General features: G+C 41.9%; 1 protein-coding gene across 3 annotated transcripts in view; it reads left to right on the forward strand.

The window, feature by feature from the left end:
* TOM1 (target of myb1 membrane trafficking protein) overlaps nt 1–21,967 on the forward strand; it is a 532,535-nt gene that overhangs the window by 196,355 nt on the left and 314,213 nt on the right. For all 3 annotated transcript variants that reach the window (XM_073592626.1, XM_073592625.1, XM_073592627.1), the window contains exons 6-7: nt 8,384–8,536; nt 14,482–14,598. In XM_073592626.1, coding sequence (XP_073448727.1) covers nt 8,384–8,536; nt 14,482–14,598 — 270 coding nt within the window. The remainder of the gene's footprint in view (nt 1–8,383; nt 8,537–14,481; nt 14,599–21,967) is intronic.

The following is a 21,967-nucleotide window of genomic DNA, read 5'->3' on the forward strand; positions in this document are numbered from 1 at the left end:
AAGGAGAAACGGCAAGCCTGCGAAACAAGGAGATTTTGGCAGTGAAGTGGAGGAACAGAAGGGATGTCTACATGTTGTCTTCAATCCACAATAATACTTTTGTGGAAATCCCCAGAAGGAATGGCCCCATTCAAAAAACAAAATGCATCTATGAATATAATTTGTTCATGGGGGAGTCGATTTCAATGACCAAATGCTCAAACCCTACCTTGCCACAAGACGGATATACCATTTGTATAAAAAGTCGCAATTTATTTTTTTCAATTTGCAATATACAGTGGGTATGGAAAGTATTAAGACCCCCTTAAATTTTTCACTCTGTTATATTGCAGCCATTTGCTAAAATCATTTAAGTTCATTTTTTTTCCTCATTAATGCACACACAGCACCCCATATTGACAGAAAAAAACAGAATTGTTGACATTTTTGCAGATTTATTAAAAGAGAAAAACTGAAATATCACATGGTCCTAAAGTATTCAGACCCTTTGCTGTGACACTCATATATTTAACTCAGGTGCTGTCCATTTCTTCTGATCATCCTTGAGATGGTTCTACACCTTCATTTGAGTCCAGCTGTGTTTGATTATACTTGATTAGGAAAGCCACACACCTGTCTATATAAGACCTTACAGCTCACAGTGCATGTCAGAGCAAATGAGAATCATGAGGTCAAAGGAACTGCCTGAAGAGCTTGGAGATAGAATTGTGGCAAGGCACAGATCTGGCGAAGGTTACAAAAAATTTCTGCTGCACTTAAGGTTCCTAAGAGCACAGTGGCCTCCATAATCCTTAAATAGAAGACGTTTGGGACGACCAGAACCCTACCTAGAGCTGGCTGTCTGGCCAAACTGAGCTGTCGGGGGAGAAGAGCCTTGGTGAGAGAGGTAAAGAAGAACCCAAAGATCACAGTGGCTGAGCTCCAGAGATGCAGTCGGGAGATAGGAGAAAGTTGTAGAAAGTCAACCATCACTGCAGCCTTCCACCAGTCGGGGCTTTATGGCAGAGTGGCCCGACGGAAGCCTCTCCTCTTTGAGGAGAGGCTTGAAAGCCTGCATGGAGTTTGCTAAAAAAAAACACATGAAGGACTCCAAGATGGTGAGAAATAAATAAGATTTTTTGGTCTGATGAGACCAAGATAGAACTTTTTGGCCTGAATTCTAAGCGGTATGTATGGAGAAAACCAGGCACTGCTCATCACCTGTCCAATACAGTCCCAACAGTGAAGCATGGTGGTGGCAGCATCATGCTGTGAGGGTGTTTTTCAGCTGCAGGGACAGGACGACTGGTTGCAATTGAGGGAAAGATGAATGCGGCCAAGTACAGGGATATCCTGGTTGAAAACCTTCTCCAGAGTTCTCAGGACCTCAGACTGGGCCGAAGGTTTACCTTCCAACAAGACAATGACCCTAAGCACACAGCTAAACTAACGGAGTGGCTTCACAACAGCTCCCTGGCTGTTCTTGGATGGCCCAACCAGAGCCCTGACTTAAACCCAATTGAGCATCTCTGGAGAGACCTAAACATGGCTGTCCACCAACGTTTACCATCCTATCTGACAAGACTGGAGAGGATCTGCAGGAGGAATGGCAGAGGATCCCCAAATCTTGGTGTGAAAAACTTGTTGCATCTTTCCCAAAAAGACTCATGGCTGTATTAGATCAAAAGGGTGCGTCTACTAAATACTGAGCAAAGGGTCTGAATACTTAGGACCATGTGATATTTCAGTTTTTCTTTTTTAATAAATCTGCAAAAATGTCAACAATTCTGTGTGTTTCTGTCAATATGGGGTGCTGTGTGTACATTAATGAGGAAAAAAAATTAACTTAAATGATTTTAGCAAATGGCTGCAATATAACAGAGTGAAAAATTTAAGGGGGTCTGAATACTTTCCGTCCCCACTGTACAACTCATACGTCATTTACTGCAACTCCACCCAAAACCCCAAACGCTTCTTTGACTACCAGGAGGAAGTTTTCACTGCCCTTATATTCCCGAATGGCCCACCACAAAACAACCAATCAGATGTTTTTAGTTGACTCTCCGAACGCCACTTTCTCGATAAAATCCCTCCCAAACCAACAGGCCAACGACGTCAAAAAAAATGTAAAGTGTGTACCAGAGCAGGAGTCAGAAGAGACAGATCTTTTTATTGTGCCCAATGTCCTTCCCAACCAGGCCTCTGCCTAGGTGAATGTTTTCGCCGTCACCATACTTCAATAAATTATTAGTGAAGTATGGTAAACGTAATCCTCAGTTCCTGCCTTCACACCTCTTATGCCACTGCCTGCTCTGTAACTGACCCTGGCTTGTTGTTCGACCACGCTTCTGTCTGCCGATTCTGTACATACCTCTTCCTGATCTGGAACTGACCCTGGACTGTTTGACCATGTTTTTTGCATGCCTCGTGGACTGATCTTGTACCCTGCTACTGGACTAGTGGGATTCAACACAGGGGTCTCACATATGTGAGGGGCTTGGAATTGTTTTTCTGGATGAAGAAAACAATTTTTTTTTTCCATTCCTAGATTAGGGTCTGGAGGCTTCAAAGAGATTTACTTCGAGGCTTTACTTCTGCCTGCTGCCTGTAGGACTTACTGCCATTATGTCTCTGTCTGTCGCACTGACCACACCACATGTTCCTGCCTACTACCAGGACCAATATTTTTGGCACTGCTGACAATATCTCTGCCTGCACTGACCCTGGACTGTATATGGACAGTATGCCTGCTGCTTGGACAATTGTGTTCACCGTTGCTGACCAAGTCCCTGCTACTAAAACCACAGGTAATTTGTTCCTTTGTTTACGCTTTGCTCAGCATAATGTATTTTGGTGTGCATGCTATGTGTCCCTGGAACACATGACGGTGTTCCTTGCATGTTGGATCTCTGTATGTGGCCAGGCTGTGTAGAAGTCTCACACGTATGGTATCGCCATACTCAGGAGGAGTAGCAGAATGTATTTTGGGGTGTCATTTTTGCTATCTAAATGCTATGTGTTGGAAATATCTTTTAAACGGACAAAAAAAAAAAAAAAAATGCGTTTTCATTTTTTTTTTTCACATTTTCCAAAAACTTCTGAAAAAAAAAGAACCGTTCAAAAGACTCATTATGCCTCATAGATTATACGTTGGGGTGTTAGCTTTCCAAAATGGGGTCATTTTGTGGGCAATTCCATTGTCCTGGTGCTCCAGGGCCTTCAAAAGTGTAATAGGTGGTTGAGAAATGAGATGTGTAATCTATGCTCCTAGAACAACTGAAGGTACTCCCTGCTGCATGTTGGGCCTCTGTATGTGGCTAGGCAGTGAAAAAGTCCCACACATGTGTTATCGCTATACTCAGGAGGAGCAGCAGAATGTATTTTGGGTGTCATTTGTGGTATGCACATGCCAAGTGAGAGAAATAAGCTATTACAATGACAATTTTGTGAAAAAATAAAAATTAAAAATCTTAATTTTGCAAAGAATTGTGGGAAAAAATTACAACTTCACATAACTCACCATGCCTCTTACTAAATACCTTGAAATGTCTACTTTCCAAAAGGGGTTATTTGGGGGCATTTGTACTTTCCTGGCTTGTTAGGGTCTCAAGAAATGAAATGGGCCACCAGTATATCAGATGTGATAATTTTTTTATGATTTGCACCATAGCTTGTAGACTTTAAAACTTTCACACAGACCAAATAATTTCCACTAATTTTTGGGTTATTTTTACCAAAGATATGTAGCAGTATAAATTGTGGCAAAAATTTATGCATAAAAATTACTAATTTGCAAAATTTTATCACAGAAATTTAGAATTTATTTTTCTCAAAAATTTCGGTCTTTTTTCTTTTTATAGCGCAAAAAATGAAAAAAAAAAAAAAAACCCAGAGGTGATCAAATACCACCAAAAGAAAGCTCTATTTGTATGAAAAAAAGGACAAAATAATCATTTGGGTACAATGTTGCATGACTGAGTAATTGTCATTCAAAGTGTGGGGGTACTGAAAGCTGAAAATTGGTTTGGACAGGAGGGGGGTTTAAGTGACCAGTAAACAAGTGGTTAAAGGGGCGTTCCACCGAAAAGTGGAAGCTTCGCTTATGTGCTTCCTCTCCCTTCGCCAGGGCCACAATTGGCACCTTGCAAAGGGGAGGGGGGTGGGGGACAGGTACCTGTTTTTGGCAGGAACACTTTCCCACTTTCGGGAGACTTGGCTGCAGCATTGTCCCCTAGAAGTTTGGCCTCCCTTCTCGTGCCCCAGCCGCTGGGCCATTCAGCAAGCGCAGCACGCTTCGCCCATGTGCAGTAGGGAACCAGCTGTGGAGCCCCAAGGCTTAACTTCTTGTTAGCCTTACAGGCAATGGTGGCTACAGCATCTGAGAGCCGATGGAATCACCCGCTGGGGTGCCGACATCGATGCATTCCAGCACAGGCAAGTGTCCTAATATTACAAGTCATCAGCTACAGTATTTGTAGCTGCTGACTTTTCATTTTTTTCATGGGGGGGGGGGGAAACATCTCTTCAAAGATGAAAGAATGACATGGCCCCCTTCCTCATCTGACCTAAACCCTATTGAAAACTTGTGGGCCTTTCTTAAAATGGGAGATGTATGGTGCAGAGGAAACCTTACACCTCTCTGAACAGTGTCTAAGACGCACTGGTTGCTACTGCAGGTCAAGAAACTGACAGACTCCATGAATGGAAGGCTTATGACTATTAATGAAAAGAAGAGTGGCTATATTGGTAACTGATTTCTTCTTTCTAATTTTTTTTTTTTTTATGTTAGAAATGGTTATTTGTAAATTTTGATTTGATTGTTTTTATTATGCTCACTTTAACATATGAAAATAAACAAGTGAGATGGGAAAATTTTTGTTTTTCATTCAGTTGCATAATTCTGCACACTAATAGTTGCCTAATAATTGTACACACAGATATTCTCATGAGAAAGGCACAACCTCTCTTTTACTTAAATATTCAGGTTTGAGGCTTAACGTTTTGGATTGACTGAGAGCACTGTAGTTGTTCAATAATGAAATTCTCAAAAATACAACTTGCCTAATTGTGCACACAGTGTACATGCTTTCATCAATTCACAACACTTATGTGCAAATCCCCAGAAGGAACGACGCAATTCAAAAACAAGAATGTATTCATGATTAAAATTTGTTTTGACTTTAATGATCAAATGATCCAGCCCTACCTTGCTGTAAGAAGAACCCACCATTGATACCAGGAAGTATTTTTTCAATTTGGCCATTTATAATTTATAAGTGATCTACCGCAAATCCACGAGACACCCATATATCCTTTCTTTGCTGTCAGAAGGAAATTGTCACTGCCCTTTTGTAACCTGAAGGCCCACCACAAAGCATTCGCTCAGATGCAGTGAGCAGACTCCACGAATGTCTGTTTCCCAAAAAAGTCCCTCCCGAAGAAAGAGGCCAAAAATGTCAGTGTCCGGTGTGCTCCAGAAGAGGAGTTAGACGAGACACTAGGTTTTTATTGTCCCCAGTGTACTTCCCAACCAGACCTCTTCATAGATGACTGTTACCATGCTTCTCTACATTATTTGTGAAGTATGGTAAACTTGAACTTTGAATTCCTGCCATTTGCCTTTACAATCCTTATGCCATTGCCTGTTACTGAACTCACCCTAGTCTGTTATTTGACCATACCTCTGCCTGCTCTGGAACTGACCCTGGCCTGTTTATTGATGGTGCCTCTGCCTGCCACCTAAACTGTCCATACCTCTGCTTGCTCTGGAACTGACCTTGGCCTGTTGTTTGACCATGCTTCTGCCTGCCGCCTAATCTGAACATACCTCTTCCTGCCCTGGAACTGACCCTGGACTGTTTCTTGATCATGTTTGTTGCCTGCTGCTTGGACTTATATTTTACCCTGCTACTGTTGTAGTGAGATTCATGATAAAACAGGGGTCTCACATATGTGAGGGGCTTCAAAATAGTTTTTTCGGATGGATAACTACGTTTTTGGTTTTCCCCAGTTTTGTAGTTCCCAGATTAGGGTCTGGAGGCTTCAAAGATTTGGATGGGAGAAGCCTCTACCCCTGTGCCCAGGTCTTGCCTGACCAAGACCCTAAGCCTGATAGTTCTGCCTGCTGTCGACTTACTGCCATCATGCCTCTGTCTGCGGCATGAACTAACCACACCTCTGCCCGCTACCTGTACTATGGACCATGTTCCTGCCTATTACCAGGACCAATATTTTGGCCTTCAAAAATGTGATAGGTTGTCAGCAAATTTAGATGTGTAATGTATGTCCCTAGAACACCTGACTGTGCTACTTAAATGTTGGGCCTCTGTATGTGACCACACTCAGGAGGAGTAGCAGAATGTATTTTGGGGTGTATTTTTTGGTATTTACATGCTGTTTAGAAATATCCTATAAATGGACAACTTTGTGTAAAAAATAAATACGTTCTCATTTTCTTTCCACATTTTCCAAAAAATTGTGATTAAAAAATTACGCGTTCAAAAGAGTCATTATGCCTCATATAGGTTGGGGTGTTTGCTTCTCAAAATGGGATCCAGGGCCTTCAAATTTTGATAGGTAGTCAGAAAATTAGATGTGTAATTTATGGCCCTAGACCGCCTAAAGGTGCCCCATGCATGTTGGGCCAGGCTGTGATAAAGTCTCACACATGTGGTATCACCATACTCAGGAGTAGCAGCAAAATGTGTTTTTGGGTGTAGTTGCAAGTATGCCAATGCCGTGTGTGAGAAATTAATTGTTAATATGACAGTTTTTGTGGCAAAAAAATTCATAATTTTCCAAAGAATTGTGGGAGAAAGGTAAACTTCAAAAAACTCACCATGCCTCTTATTAAATACTTTGGAATGTCTTTTTTTTTTCCATTAATAGCGTACAAAATAACCCAGTGGTGATTAAACGCCCTCAAAAGAAAAGAAAAATAGCGACAATTTCAGATGGGTACAGTGTTGCATAAGTAATTGTCATTCAAGGTGTGAGAGCACTGAAAGCTGAAAATTGGCCTGGGCAGGAAGATCCATTTGTGGAAAGTTGGGCCAAACCCAGACAAGACCTCTTGCATGTACTGCCAATCTATTGAATAAAAGGCTTTTTCTAATTCTAAAAATACCAGGGCTCCCCCTATTGAGATGTCAGAGCCCAGTTGTTAATGGGTATAAACTCCTTCTGGGATTTATATTGATGGCTTTGCCAGACAGAAACCCTGTTTGATCTGAAGAGATTAGATGACATAAGATCGGCATAAGTATTGGCAAGGATTTTAGTGCGAATTTTAAAATCCATGTTTAATAAAGAGAGAGGTCTATACTATGTACATTGAAGAGGGTCTTTGTCTGGTTTGGCTATGAAAACTTTGTGAGCCTCATAAAAGGAGGGTGGAAGAAGGCCCAACCTAAAGCACTCCTGATATAGCGTCAAAAGACATGGGGAGAGTATTTCTATATAGCGCCGGTACCATTCAATCGGGAGCACGTCCGGACCAGGCGCTTTCCAATTCGGAAATTAACCTATCACTGCAGCAAGCTCCTCCGATCTAAAAGGGGCATCCTGTAGGTCACAGGCCACCAAAGGTAATGTGGGGAGGTGTATCCCTGCATGTAGCAAAGTCCCTGCATATAGCCCCCCCCCCCCTCCCAGCACATTCCACAGCCCTTTTTTACATTACACAGCCCTCCTTGCACTCCCAGAAGATCCCCAGTCTCTTGGGAGAGCCCTGCTAGCATACTCAAGTTACAAAAAAAAAAAATCACTGCCAGTCCCTTTTTCATTGTCAATGTAAACCGATGCCTCTAAATTCCTTATCTCCGATCTTTCATGGCCAATCACATGACCTCCGGCTACTCTCCTCCGATCTAAAGATACAGCCAGAGGAGGGGAGCGGCCGGAGGGTACGTGACCGGCCATGAAAGATCGGAGATGAGGTATTTATAGACCTAGGTGTACAATAATACTTGCACGGCGTAGAATGGATCCATGAAACCGAGGGACTGGCAGTGGGGTTTTTTTTTTTTAACTGAGTATGTTGGCAGAGCTCTCCCATGATCGACTGGGTGCGCCGGGATGACATTGTTCAAGTCTGCATCGCGATACATCAATTTGGCGATTTATGTTCAACACCCCTAATTTGCCTTTACATACACTTTAAAATTAGAAAGCCCAGTAATTTCATATAATTTATTTCATGATGAAAAAAAAAAGATTTTTTATGAATTTTTTATTATCTCAAAGGCATGGTTTTGCTGTAAAATATATTTATAAAGTGCTTTTTTTTCTTTGCATTTTGTAGCTTGTAAGAATTGTCTCCACATGCATACAGTATTTGTAGGGTAAGGGTTTGTAATGTATCCATAATATTCATGTACTTTTTTATGCTTTTACACAACCACAGAGTATCGCTAAGCCTGAACCTGCTGTGAGACAGGACTGTCCTCCATTGGATCCAGTACAAAGAGGAGGTTCAGTAAATCGCTCTGTGCCCTCTCCTTTCTTCATTCCAGCAGGACGACCCACAGATGGTGCTGTCAATCCCACACAAGATCAGGTACATTGATCTCTAATAAGAGTTACTATTGACACCCTAAAGGATAAGTTCACCTTTGGAACATGTTACATATTCCTGCACTTTGTCTTCCCAATCCTTTGGTTCCACCACGGCAGATGTACTTGTAGTTTGAATGAACTCTGCGCAACTTCATCACCACATCTGTAGTTCATTCACATTGCCAACAGCAATGCAATAACCATTCATACAAAGGCAACAGAGCTATGCTGTGTGTGCAGGAGTCTGACATTGCACCCACAATCTGCTGATCGCAGGTGCAGTGCTTTCCAGGCTGCTTTTTGTGCTTTATATTTTATGGAAATGTGAACTTGGCCTTTAATGTACCAGTAATTTACCGCTTGTATGTCAGCATTAAATTATGCATAACACACTCATCAGTCCTAATTAAGTAGCAACCTAACAAGCAGGACTAACTAATTTTCTGGTGGCCTTCTAATCAAAAGTTTGGTGCTTTATGCTGGCCATACACTATATGAAAAATCGGCCGAAAATCCGTCATTTAGACAGTTCGTTCGTTTTTTCGGCCAGTTAATGGGCACAAAATCAATAATCGTTGGTACGTTTTGGAGCCGAAAAAACTAAGGACAAGGTTGGAAATTTTATGCCGAACGAACGATAGATTGAAAGGTTAATGTGTTTCCCGTCCAAACTGTCTGCACTAGGTATATGTAAAAAAACAAACAAAAAAATTATTTATGTCCACTGAATGATTTTTCGGTCATTACATGATGGCACAATCGTTTGCGGTCACGGCCGAACGTTCGTTTTTCGTTTAGTGTATGGCCAGCCTCAGTATGGTTTTATCTATGAACTCGTTGGCCTCGTGTACTCAGGACATTTTGCAAACTCTCCTAGAAGCCTTTCCTCGTAGTAGCGTTTAGGCAGAAAAAAAGCTTGATGCTTTGTAAAAGTGTCCAAAGCTTTTACAAGCTTTTAGGCGTGTTTTACAGGCATGAAGAGCTTGGGCATTCATGTCATTTGCCAGAAGAATAATTTATTCTGGCCATTGAAATTAACGTTCAAGTGCTAAACATGCCTAGCATTTAGGCGCATTTAGCAGCGCCAACGTTTTTCCTGCCAAAACCCTGTTGCTCCTGGATGCACTGTCAGTGCTTTTTTTTTCTGCCTCTAAAAGCCTCTGCCGCTAAATGCTGCTGATAGCCTATGTGTGCATGGACACATAGGCTAACATGCAGGGGAGTTTAGAGGTAGGAAAAAAAACACTCGACTCCCCTAGAAGCAGCTGCAAAAAGGTCCAGTGTGCATGAGGCTAAACTGAGATGAAAGGAGAGCAGCATACCTCCTGACAGTCTTGTATTACTGACTTAAGAGTAGATTTCATTACGTTACCGATTTACATACAGTGGATATAAAAAATCTACACACCCCTGTTAAAATTTCAGGTTTCTGTGATGTAAAAAAATGACAGATAAATAATTTCACAACTTTTTCCATCTTTTAATGTGACCTATAAACTGTACAATTCAGTTGAATAACAAACTGAATTCTTTTAGGTGGAGGGAAGTAAAAATAAAAAACTAAAATAATATGGTTGCATAAGTGTGCACACCTTTTAAACATACTTTGTTGAAGCACCTTTTGATTTTATTACAGCACTTTTTGGGTATGAGTTCATCAGCATGGCACATCTTGACTTGGCAACATTTGCCCCCTCTTCTTTGCAAAAACACTCCAAATCTGTCAAATTGGAAGGGCATCTCCTGTGCACAGCCCTTTTCAGATCACCCAACAGATTTAAATCTGATTCAGGTCTGGGTTCTGGCTGGGTTATTCCAAAACTTTAATCCTCTTCTAATGAAGCCATTCCCTATGGGAGCCCATTGATTTGAATAGAAGTCACACCAGAAGTTGGATCATGATGGTGCGACTTGTGTGCTGAGAAACTTGAAGGGGAACCCCTGCCAAAATGAAGAAAATTGCCGTGGGGTTCCCCCCCAGGACGATACCAGATCTTTCGGTCTTGCATTGAATTTAAGGGGACCCCCCCATGCCAAAAAAAATGGCGTGGGCCCCCCAAGATCCATACCAGACCCTTATCTGAGCACGCAGGTCAGGAAGGGGGGGGGGGACGACGACTATGATGAGCGATTTAATAAGGGGGTCCCCAGATCCCAGCCCCCCACCTTATTTGAATGAGTAGGGGGTACCCCTACCCATTCACCCAAAAAATGTCAAAAATTAACACGGTTTCTTTAAAGTATTTTATTACGTATTTAAGTATTTTTATTAAGGCAGCTCCCGCGTCTCTTCCGATTTTCTTCTCCCTCTGCCGGGTCTTCTCCCTCTGCCGGGTCTTCTCCCTCTGCCGGGTCTTCTCCCTCTGCCGGGTCTTCTCCCTCTGCCGGGTCTTCTCCCTCTGCCGGGTCTTCTCCCTCTGCCGGGTCTTCTCCCTCTGCCGGGTCTTCTCCCTCTGCCGGGTCTTCTCGCTCTTTTGTCGGGTCTTCTCGCTCTTTTGTCGGGTCTTCTCTCTCCACTGTCTTCTCGCTCTTTTGTCGGGTCTTCTCTCTCCACTGTCTTCTCGCTCTTTAGTCGGGTCTTCTCTCTCCACTGTCTTCTCGCTCTTTTGTCGGGTCTTCTCTCTCCACTGTCTTCTCGCTCTTTTGTCGGGTCTTCTCTCTCCACTGTCTTCTCGCTCTTTTGTCGGGTCTTCTCTCTCCACTGTCTTCTCGCTCTTTTGTCGGGTCTTCTCTCTCCACTGTCTTCTCGCTCTTTTGTCGGGTCTTCTCTCTCCACTGTCTTCTCGCTCTTTTGTCGGGTCTTCTCTCTCCACTGTCTTCTCGCTCTTTTGTCGGGTCTTCTCTCTCCACTGTCTTCTCGCTCTTTTGTCGGGTCTTCTCTCTCCACTGTCTTCTCGCTCTTTTGTCGGGTCTTCTCTCTCCACTGTCTTCTCGCTCTTTTGTCGGGTCTTCTCTCTCCACTGTCTTCTCGCTCTTTTGTCGGGTCTTCTCTCTCCACTGTCTTCTCGCTCTTTTGTCGGGTCTTCTCTCTCCACTGTCTTCTCGCTCTTTTGTCGGGTCTTCTCCCTCTGTTGTTCTTTCGATGTTGTCTCGACCCGATCTCCCGGTGTAATGCTGGGTCCACCGTGTGCCATGACTTATATTGGCATGGGGCGGGGCCACCCGCTGATGTCATTCGGAGGCTCCACCTTCTTGTGACGTCACCGCCGGGGCATGATTGTGGAAGTGACATCACGAGGGTACAGGGCCCCTGGATGACGTCAGCGGGTGGCCCTGCCCCATGCCAATATAAGTCATGGCACATGGCGGACCCAGCATTACACCGTGAGATTGCGTTGAGTCAACATCGGAAGAAACAGCAGAGGGAGAAGAAATCAGAGGAGACTCCGGAACTGCCTTTAATAAAATACTTTAAACATGTGTACTTTGTTTATTTTTGACTCTTTTTTTGGGTGAATGGGTAGGGGTACAATGTACACCATACTCATTTACATAGGGTGGGGGGCTGGGATCTGGGGGCCCCCTTGTTAAAGGGGGCTTCCAGATTCCGATAAGCCCCCGCCTGCAGACCCTGACAACCACCGGCCAGGGTTGTTGGGAAGAGGCCCTTGTCTTCATCATGGGGACAAGGTGCTTTGGGGTGGGGAGGGGGGCGCAGGGTCCCCCTGCCACAAAGCACCCACCTCCCCATGTAGAGGGCATGTGGCCTGGTATGGTCCACATGGTCCCCTGCCCTTTTCCTGACCTGCCTGGCTGTGTGCTCTATGGGTCTGGAATGGATATGGGGGGCGGGGGCGAGACTTCTGGTGCGACTTCTATTCAAATTAGTGGGCCCCCATAGGGGACCATTGCTTTTTGAATAGAGGCAGAGAAATGCCTGACAAGGTTAAACGCTCTGTATACAGCGTCTGGCATTTTTACAGCTCTAGCGCTGGGGCCTCAGAACGCGCTGGTCCTGGGGGTGTTTTGGAGCTTAAAAACGCCTATGCCACTTACAGCTCTTTAACGTCTGTGTATGCATAAGGCCATAGAATAACACGGAGAGAGGCGTTTTTAAGCTGTAAAAAACGCTCCTAAAAGCGCTGTAAAAACGCCCGTGGGCAATGAGGCCTTGTGTTTTGAATGGCATCCCAAGGCACTTCCACAACACATGGTAAAGCACTACAGTGCATTTCAGCATGCTGTGTGCTGTTACTAAAATTTCAGCAGGTGTGACTTAATGTGGTTTTTAAGCCACTGTATTGTCTTCATATAATCCTCTGTGGTTAATAATGTTAGGTGCCCCAGTGTCTGTGTTTTATTAAAAAAAAAAAAAAATTCGGTTCTATACCTGATTTCACAGCAGCGCTCACGTGACCGTCCGCCTTTCCCCTTTCTTGATCTGACAGCTACTGCGGGAGAGGGGCCAAATATCCCCCCTGACGTCAGTCGGGAGGAGAGAGGTGGTCGGTCACGTGAGCGGCGTTCTGAAATGAGGTATAGAACGGCATTTTTTAAAATAAAACAGACACTGGGGCACCTAACATTATTAACCACAGAGGATTATATGAAAATTTTAAAGTAATTTCAGCAGCGGGAGGGGCGTGCACTGTCACTAACGGAGAGGAGAGGACAGAGCAGATGACGAAGGCACGTAAACTCACCAGGATGTTAGGACTCGGCAGCCATGATGAACCGTAGTCAGTTTACAGGGGGGAGGTCAGAACCAGGCAGGATCAACCAAGTGTTTCAGGTGATACACGGGGCCAAATTACACAGCACAAACACTGTGCTGTATAATATGCTTTATAGGAACAGCATCCATTTTTTATTTATTTTTTTTAGTAAGGCTTTAACCACTTACTCACCCACCGCCGGCCGTTATGTCGTCATTGACTTTGTGGGGGTTTATCTGAATGATGCCTGCAGCTACAGGCATAATTCAGATATCGGCCGGCGATTCCCTACACCATAAGAAAGATCATAACGACTGTTCCGCCGCTTGATCGTTTTTACTGAGGTGAGGGAATGCCCCCCCTCACCGCCCTCCGGTGCTTCTACTGACTCACCGCTTCCATTTATTTTTTTTAAAGCGCCCCTGTCCCCGTGAATGTTGGAGCGAGAGCAATAATTCTAGCCCTAGACCTCCTCTGTAACTCAAAACATGCAACCAGTAAAAAAATTTAAAGCGTCGGCCTATGGGTATTTTTAGGTACCGAAGTTTGGCGCCATTCCACGAGCGTGTGCAATTATGAAGCGCATCTATTTACTTGGCGTAACTTCTTCATCTTTCAGATTATGCAAAAAAATTGGGTTAACTTTCCTGTTTTTTATTTAAAGCACATAACAGTTTTTTTTACCAAAAAAAGCGTTCAAAAAATTGCTGCGCAAATACCGTGCAAGATAAAAGGTTGCAACGACCTACCCTGTATTCTCTAGGGTCTTTGCTAAAATAAACACATATAATGTTTGGGGGTTCTATGTACTTTGACTTATTTTTTTTTTCTGTGGCCAAGCTGTTTTTATGCAAGTTTTTAATAAAGTGCACCTGTCCTAAATATTCACACTTTAGAAGGCACATCTCGGCATTACCAAACTTCCTGAATACCCAAACAGTGACTGCATGTGACTGAATACAGTCACTATTCGCTAACCATTTTCCCTGCTTCTTTAGCAAAAAAATTTGAAATTGACTTTTGTCAAGTTGGGTGGGACTGACAGTCCCACCCACCACTCAAATTTTTGTGGATTCAGCAGAAATCAGCTACAGTTTATGCAATGTTTAGCCAAATTAAGTGTTTAGCAGTCTAAGTGGTTTTATTTTTATAGACCGACTGTAGAATTGAAAATTAACGTTTTTATTTTAAAATACGTTTTTAAAAGCATAATTTTTGGATTTGTGATTTTCTCTAGTTTGTTATACAATTCATATTTCAATTTATCTTAGACTTGTTTTTTATGTGACAGATAGGAAAACTTCGCAGTGAGCTGGAAGTTGTAAATGGGAATGTGAAAGTCATGTCTGAGATGTTAACTGAATTGGTTCCACAGAAAGCAAATCAGTCGGATTTAGAATTGCTGCAGGTAAGTAAAATTTAGATGACTAAATTTGATGGCTTTTAGTTTGCTAAACTCTGTCAATCATAATCAGCATGTTTTCTTACAGAAATTAGTTTTCACTTTTTTTTTTTTTTAAACGTTTGCTTTTCTGGGCAGTCACTTCTGTTTACATGCACTCCAGCGATGGCTGCATAGCATTTCTCAAAGGCAGTTTTCTGCTAGTTGCAACAGTGGACAATGTCTGCTTAACCTCAGCAATTTAAAGTTTACATACCCTGGTGATTTTGGCCTGATAACCTACACACAAGTTGACACAAAGGGGTTTGAATGGCTATTAAAGGTAACCATCCTCACCTGTGATCTGTTTGCTTCTAATTAGTGTGTGTATAAAAGGTGATCTGTTTGCTTCTAATTAGTGTGTGTCAATGCGTTTCTGGACTTCTGACAGACCCTTGCATCGTTCATCCAGTGCTGCACTGACTTTTTTGGATTCTGAGTCATGGGGAAAGCAAAAGAATTGTCAAAGGATCTGTGGGAAAAGGAAGTTGAACTGTATAAAACAGGAAAGGGATATAAAGATATCAAAGGAATTGAGACTGAAAAGTTGGCAGTGTTCAAACTCTAATCAAAGAAGTGGAAAATGAGGGCTTCTGTTGAAAGCAAACCACAGTCAGGTAGACCAACTAAAATTTCTTCCACAACTGCCAGGAAAATTATTTGGGATGCAAAGAAAATCCCACAAATACCTTCAGGTGAAATGCAGGACTCTCTGAAAACATGTGGTGTGGCTGTTTCAAGATGCACAATACAGAGGCTCTTGAAGAAAGATGGGCTGTATGGTCGAGTCGCCAGAAGAAAGCCATTGCTACGCAAATGCCACAAAGTATCCTGCTTAAAATACACCAAGCAGACAAGCCTCAAACCCTCTGGCACAAAGTCATTTAGAGTGATGAGACCAAAATTGAGCTTTTTGGCCACAACCATGAACACCACATTGGAGACGAGTCAACAAGGCATATGATGAAAGGTGCAGAGGTGGATCGCTGATGTTTTTGGGATGTGTGAGCTACAAAGACACAAGGAGTTTGGTCAAAATTGTTGGCAAGATGTATGTAGTATGTTATCAAATACCGGAGGAACATTTGCATTCGTCAGCCAGGAAGCTGCGCATGGGACATACTTGGACATTCCAACATGACAATTATCCAAAACACAAGGCCAAGTCGACTTTTCATTGGCTACAGCAGAATAAAGTGAAAGTTCTGGAGTGGCTATCTGTCTCCTGACCTCAATATCATTGAGCCACTCTGGGGATATCTCAAATGTGCAGTTCATGCAAGACAGCCCAAGAATTTACAGGAACTGGAGGCTTTTTGCAAAGGGGAATGGGCAGCTTTACCATCTGAGAAGATACAGAGCCTCATCCACAAATACCACAAAAGACTTCAAGCTGTCATTGATGTTAAAGGGGGCAGTACATGGTATTAAGAAGTGGTGTATGTAAACTTTTGATCGGGGTCATTTGGGTAGTTTCTGTTGCCATTATGATTTAAAAAGAGTAAGCACAGTTGATTGAGAATAAATAACTCCAGCCAAACGCTAAAAGAAAAGTTTTTGTTTTCTCATTCATATTCTGTGAATAAGTTCTGCCAAGGTATGTAAGCTTATGAGCACAACTGTGTGTGTGTGTGTGTGTGTGTGTGTGTGTATGTGTATATATATATATATATATATATATATATATATATATATATATATATATATATATATATATATATATATATATATATATATATATATATATATATATATATACACACACACAAAATGTGACGACACTGAAGGGGCGGGGAATAAAAAATAAATTGTATATGCATACATACTCTCACATGACACTTTGCTACAATGTAAAGTAGTGAGTGTACTGCTTGTATAACAGTGTGAATTTGCTGTCCCCTCAAAATAACTCAACACACAGCCATTAATGTCTAAACCACTGGCAACAAAAGTGAGTACACCCCTAAGTGAAAATGTTCAAATTTCGCCCAAAGTGTCAATATTTTGTGTGGCCCCATTCTTTTCCAGCACTGCCTTAACCCTCAAACAGAAGACTCAACATGTGAGCATGGAGTTCAACAGAGCTTCACAGGTTGCCACTGGAGTCCTCTTCCACTCCTCCATGACGACATCACAAAGCTGGTGGATGTTGGAGACCTTGCGCTCCTCCACTTTCTGTTTGAGGATGACCCACAGATGCACAATAAGGTTTAGGTCTGGAGACCTCCTTGGCCAGTCTATCACCTTTACCCTCCGCTTCTTGAGCAAAGCAATGGTCGTCCTTGGAGGTGTGTTTGGGGTTGTTATGTTGGAATACTGCCCTGTGGCCCAGTCTTCGAAGGGAGGGGATCATGCTCTGCTTCAGTATGTCACGGTACATGTTGACATTAATGGTTCCCCAGTGCCGGCAGCACTCATGCAGCCCCAGACCATGACACTCCCACCACCATGCTTGACTGTAGGCAAGACACCTTGTTTTTGTATGCCTCACCTGGTTGCCGCCCCACACGCTTGACACCATCTGAACCAAATAAGTTTATCTTGGTCTCATCAGACCACAGGACATGGTTCCAGTAATACATGTCCTTAGTCTGCTTGTCTTCAGCAAACTGTTTGCAGGCTTTCTTGAGCATCATCTTTAGAAGAGGCTTCCTTCTGGGACAACAGCCATGCAGACCAATTTGATGCAGTGTGCGGCGTATGGTCTGAGCACTGACAAGCTGACCCTCCTACCCCATCAACCTCTGCGGCAGTGCTGGCAGCACTCATACGTCTATTTCCTAAAGAGAGCCTCTGGATATGACACTGAGCACATGCACTCAACTTCATTGGTCGACCATGGTGAGGCCTGTTCTGAGTGGAACCTGTCCTGTTAAACCGCTATATGGTCTTGGCCACCGTGCTGCAGCTTAGTTTCACGGTCTTGGTAATCTTCTTATAGCCTAGGCCATCTTTATGTAGAGCAGCAATTCTTTTTTTCAGATCCTCAGAGTTCTTTGCCATGAGGTGCCATGTGGACATTCCAGTGACCGGTATGAGAGTGAGAGTGATTAACACCAAATTTAACATACCTGTTCCCCATTCACACCTGAGACCTTGTAACACGAACAAGTCACATGGCATCGGGGAGGGAAAATGGCTAATTGGGCCCAATTTGGACATTTTCACTTAGGGTTGTACTCATTTTTGTTGCCAGCAGTTTAGACGTTAATGGCTGTGTGTTGAGTTATTTTGAGGGGACAGCAAATTTTCACTGTTATACAAGCTGTACACTCACTACTTTACATTGTAGCAAAGTGTCATGTGAGATTATGTATGTATATATGTGTATACAGTTTATTTTTTATTCCCCCCCCTTTTTTTTTTCTTTCCCATTTTGAGATTTAGAGGTGCTTCTATTGTCAAAGATTAATATGATTTATCACCTCTAATATTAGAGTATTTGCACTTTTTAAACAAATATTTTTCTATTTTATCTACTTTCAACTTGTACCTCTGGGACGTCTCGGTCTTTTAGATACAATTTATTTTTTAAAATCTCTACCTACCCATTACTTTTCTTGTTAATATAGTGATTGCTTACTAGCTTGATTTTTATGATTTCTATTAACTGACCTCATCTGTATTCACTTTACCAAATTTGAGTCAAGGTGGATACTTAATATAATGGGGACAACATCACATACTGTAGTTTGGGATTGGTTCCCAGTCTGGGTTTTTACTCATATTTGTTTGATTGTATACAGTGCTTACAAAATGTTTATGGCCTTGAGCCATATCATTGTTGTTTCCTTTTTTCCTCTTTCATTCACTTTGTTTCTTTTCTCTTTAAGCCCGGTGACGACTCCCTTATATGGGTTAGAAAATATGTGCTCCTCCGATTATTTATTTATTTTTTTTCACCAATGGCTTACAATACTGATGCAACTTAATTTAGAAGAGTTTATTTTGCCTTTACCATGATAACAAAAATGTATTCCACCAAATACTCTATTATATCTCATAACGTGCAGGGATTAAAGTCAGTGTAAACCCCAGTCATGAAATTTGAGCTTAGCACATATATCTGCGGTGTTATGTTATCTCTCTTCAAAGCACTATGTACTGTAGCTGTCTCCTGCTCTGTTCTTCTGGTATCAGCTTGATAACTCTTGACAAGCTCTCCGAGGCCTGGCGATAGAGTCGGATTAAGTCTCTATAAATTAGCAGCCAGCTAAACAATTCCCAGGCAACCTCTGCATGTGTAGGGGGGGGTGCCTTTCCTCCAATCGGCTTTCTCAGTGTTTCTCAGTCTGTGTGTCTAGCAATGATCTGCTAAAGGGGAATCGGGAAGTGAAAATTCTAACAGACCGTGCACTTTCTAACCACTTCAGCCATCCCCGGAAGACCATTTTTTGCGATACGGCACTGCATTGTTTTAACTGACAATTGCGCAGTCGCGCAATGCTGTACCCAAACAAAAGTGACCTCCTTTTTTTTTCCCACAAATAGAGCTTTCTTTTGGTGGTATTTGATCACATCTGTGGGTTTTATTGTTTGCGTTATAAAGAAAATAAGCGACAATTTTGAAAAAAAAAAAACACAATATTTTGTACTTTTTGCTGTAATAAATATCCCCTTTGCTTTTTGTTAAAAAAAAAAAAAAAATGTCCTCAGTTTAGGCTGATATGTATTCTTCTATGTATTTTTGGTAATAAAAATCGCAATAAGCGCATATTAATTAGGTTGCGCAAAAGTTATAGCGTCTACAAACTTTTTATCGGGACTGCGACATTATAGCTGACAGATCGGACACTTTTTTTACTCCTTTTTGGGAACATTGACATTTATACAGCGATCGGTGCTTTAAAAATGCACTGATTACTGTGTAAATGTCACTGGCAGGGAAGGAGTTAACACTAGGGGCGATCAAGGGGTTACCCACTTTAAGATCAGGCATATTTTTCAAACTTGTTTACAAGTTAAAATCATTTTTTTTTGCTAGAAAATTACTTAGAACCCCCAAATGTGTGTGTGTGTGTATGTATAGGTCTCTCTCTCTCTCTCTCTCTCTCTCTCTCTCTCTCTCTCTCTCTCTCTCTCTCTCTCTCTCTCTCTATCTATCTATCTATCTATCTCTCTATCTATATGTGTGTGTGTATATATATATATATATATATATGTGTGTGTGTGTGTGTGTGTGTGTGTGTGTGTGTGTGTATATATGTATATATATATATATATATATATATATATATATATATATGTGTGTGTTTTTTCTAACACCCTAGAGAATAATATGGCGGTCGTTACAGTACTTTTTGTCACACCGTATTTGCGCAGCAGTCTTACAAGCACGCTTTTTTTTTTTTTTTAGAAAAAATTCACTTTTTAATTAAAAACTAAGACAACAGTAAAGTTAGCCCAATTTATTTTTTATATTGTGAAAGATGATGTTGCGCCAAGTAAATTGATACCCAACATATTTCGCTTCAAAGTTGTGCCTGCTCGTGGAATGGCGACAAACTTTTACTCTTAATCTCCATATGCGATGTTTAAAAAATTCTACAGGTTGCATGTTTTGAGTTAGAGGAGTTCTAGGGCTATAATTATTGCGCTCACTCTAACGATCGTGGCGATACCTCACGTGTGGTTTGAACATGAGCTCAGCATGACGGGGCGTGTTTAGCAATTTTTTTTTTTTTTTACCTTATTTTATTTTTTATTTTTACACTGTTCTTTAAATAAAAAAATGTCACTTTTATACCTTTTTAGAAGGAATGTAAACATCCCTTGTAATAGGAAAAAAGCATGACAGGACCTCTTAAATATGAGATCTGGGGTCAAAAAGACATCAGATGTCATATTTACACAAAAATGCAAAAAAAAAAAAAAAAAAAAATATATATATATATATATATATATATAAATGTTGCTTTAAGAGCTATGGGCTGAAGTGACGTTTTGAAATCGCTTCCGCCCTGCAATGGTATGGAGATGGGTGGGGGCCGTCTTCCCCCTGCTCATCTCCATACCTAACAGAGGACAGAACGCGATCGCCTCCGCCGGCGGCTCCAGTAAGCAAATCCACCGCAGGGACCACTTTTATCACTTTTGTTAACTGTGTTCCCTCGTGTGCGTGTGTGTGCTCTCTAACTGTAGGGGGATGGTATTGACTAGAGGAGATGAGATTGTTGTTCCTAGCTAGTAGGAACACACGATCTGTCTCTCCTTTCCTCACAGAACAGGGATTTATGTGTTTACACACACACGTCCCTGTTTTGGCTCTCGTGACCGCCACAGCCGGCCACGTAAATCGCTTCGCGTGCGCTTGCTATCCCCGCTTAAAGGCCAGCGTACAGCTACGAAGGCTCGTGGGAACGGCGGCTGGTCGGCAAGCGGCTAAACAGTATATCAAGGTGAAGACAGAAGATCTACATGTAAAACTTATGTAGGGAGATTTGTTTCATCCCTGTGTATCATCTGAGGCTGTTCACTTCACTGGGTATATGGAGTGTTTACATCCATTTTAAATTCCCCATCCAAACGCACCAAAGCCTTCATTATTACTAAGGACAAGGAATTGCTATACTATTTCTACAAGAAACACATTTTCCCCAAGATTCTACACATAAATACCTTGGTGCCATATCCACAATGTTATCCATCAACTGGCCCTGACAAAAGAAGGGGAGTAGCTATATGCTTTTTAAAAAAAGTCCCATTTACACTCTCTACGATGGTAAAAGATATAGAGGGCAGATACGTTATGGTAGCAGGGAAAATGAAACAACAATTGGTTTGCTTCATAACATATTATGCTCCGAACGTTAAACGGGCCGAATTTTTCTGAAATATGTTAGAGATATTATTACCACAAGTTTGGGGACTTGTGATATTGGGAGGAGACAGTAATATTCCATTAGATCATATTCTTGATAAATCCAACCCATCTAAAACTGTTAAACGTTTACCAAAACACAGCTGTAATATGGCTAGACTGTTCAAACAATATGACCTAATAGATTCTTGGAGGGAAAACAACCGTTCAACTTAGGGATTACACCCGCTATTCAAATGTTCATGGCACATGCGTATTGATCATATTTTTACTCACACATCGTTACTGCCATTTGTTCCTTTGGTCAAAATTCTAACTACTCCCTGGTCTGATCATTCCCCATTAAAATTAACTCTGATTTATGGACAAAACCTCCATGTTACACATGGCAATTAAATGCATCTATACTTGGTGATCCGGTTTTATTGCGTAAGGTCGAATCTGAACTGCGCAGTTTCTCTTGTGACAATATATTATCAGATACGTCTCTTATCATCAATTGGGCGCATCATAAAG

This window comes from Aquarana catesbeiana, linkage group LG07 (genome assembly GCF_042186555.1).
Source record: "Aquarana catesbeiana isolate 2022-GZ linkage group LG07, ASM4218655v1, whole genome shotgun sequence".
Lineage (NCBI taxonomy): Eukaryota > Metazoa > Chordata > Amphibia > Anura > Ranidae > Aquarana > Aquarana catesbeiana.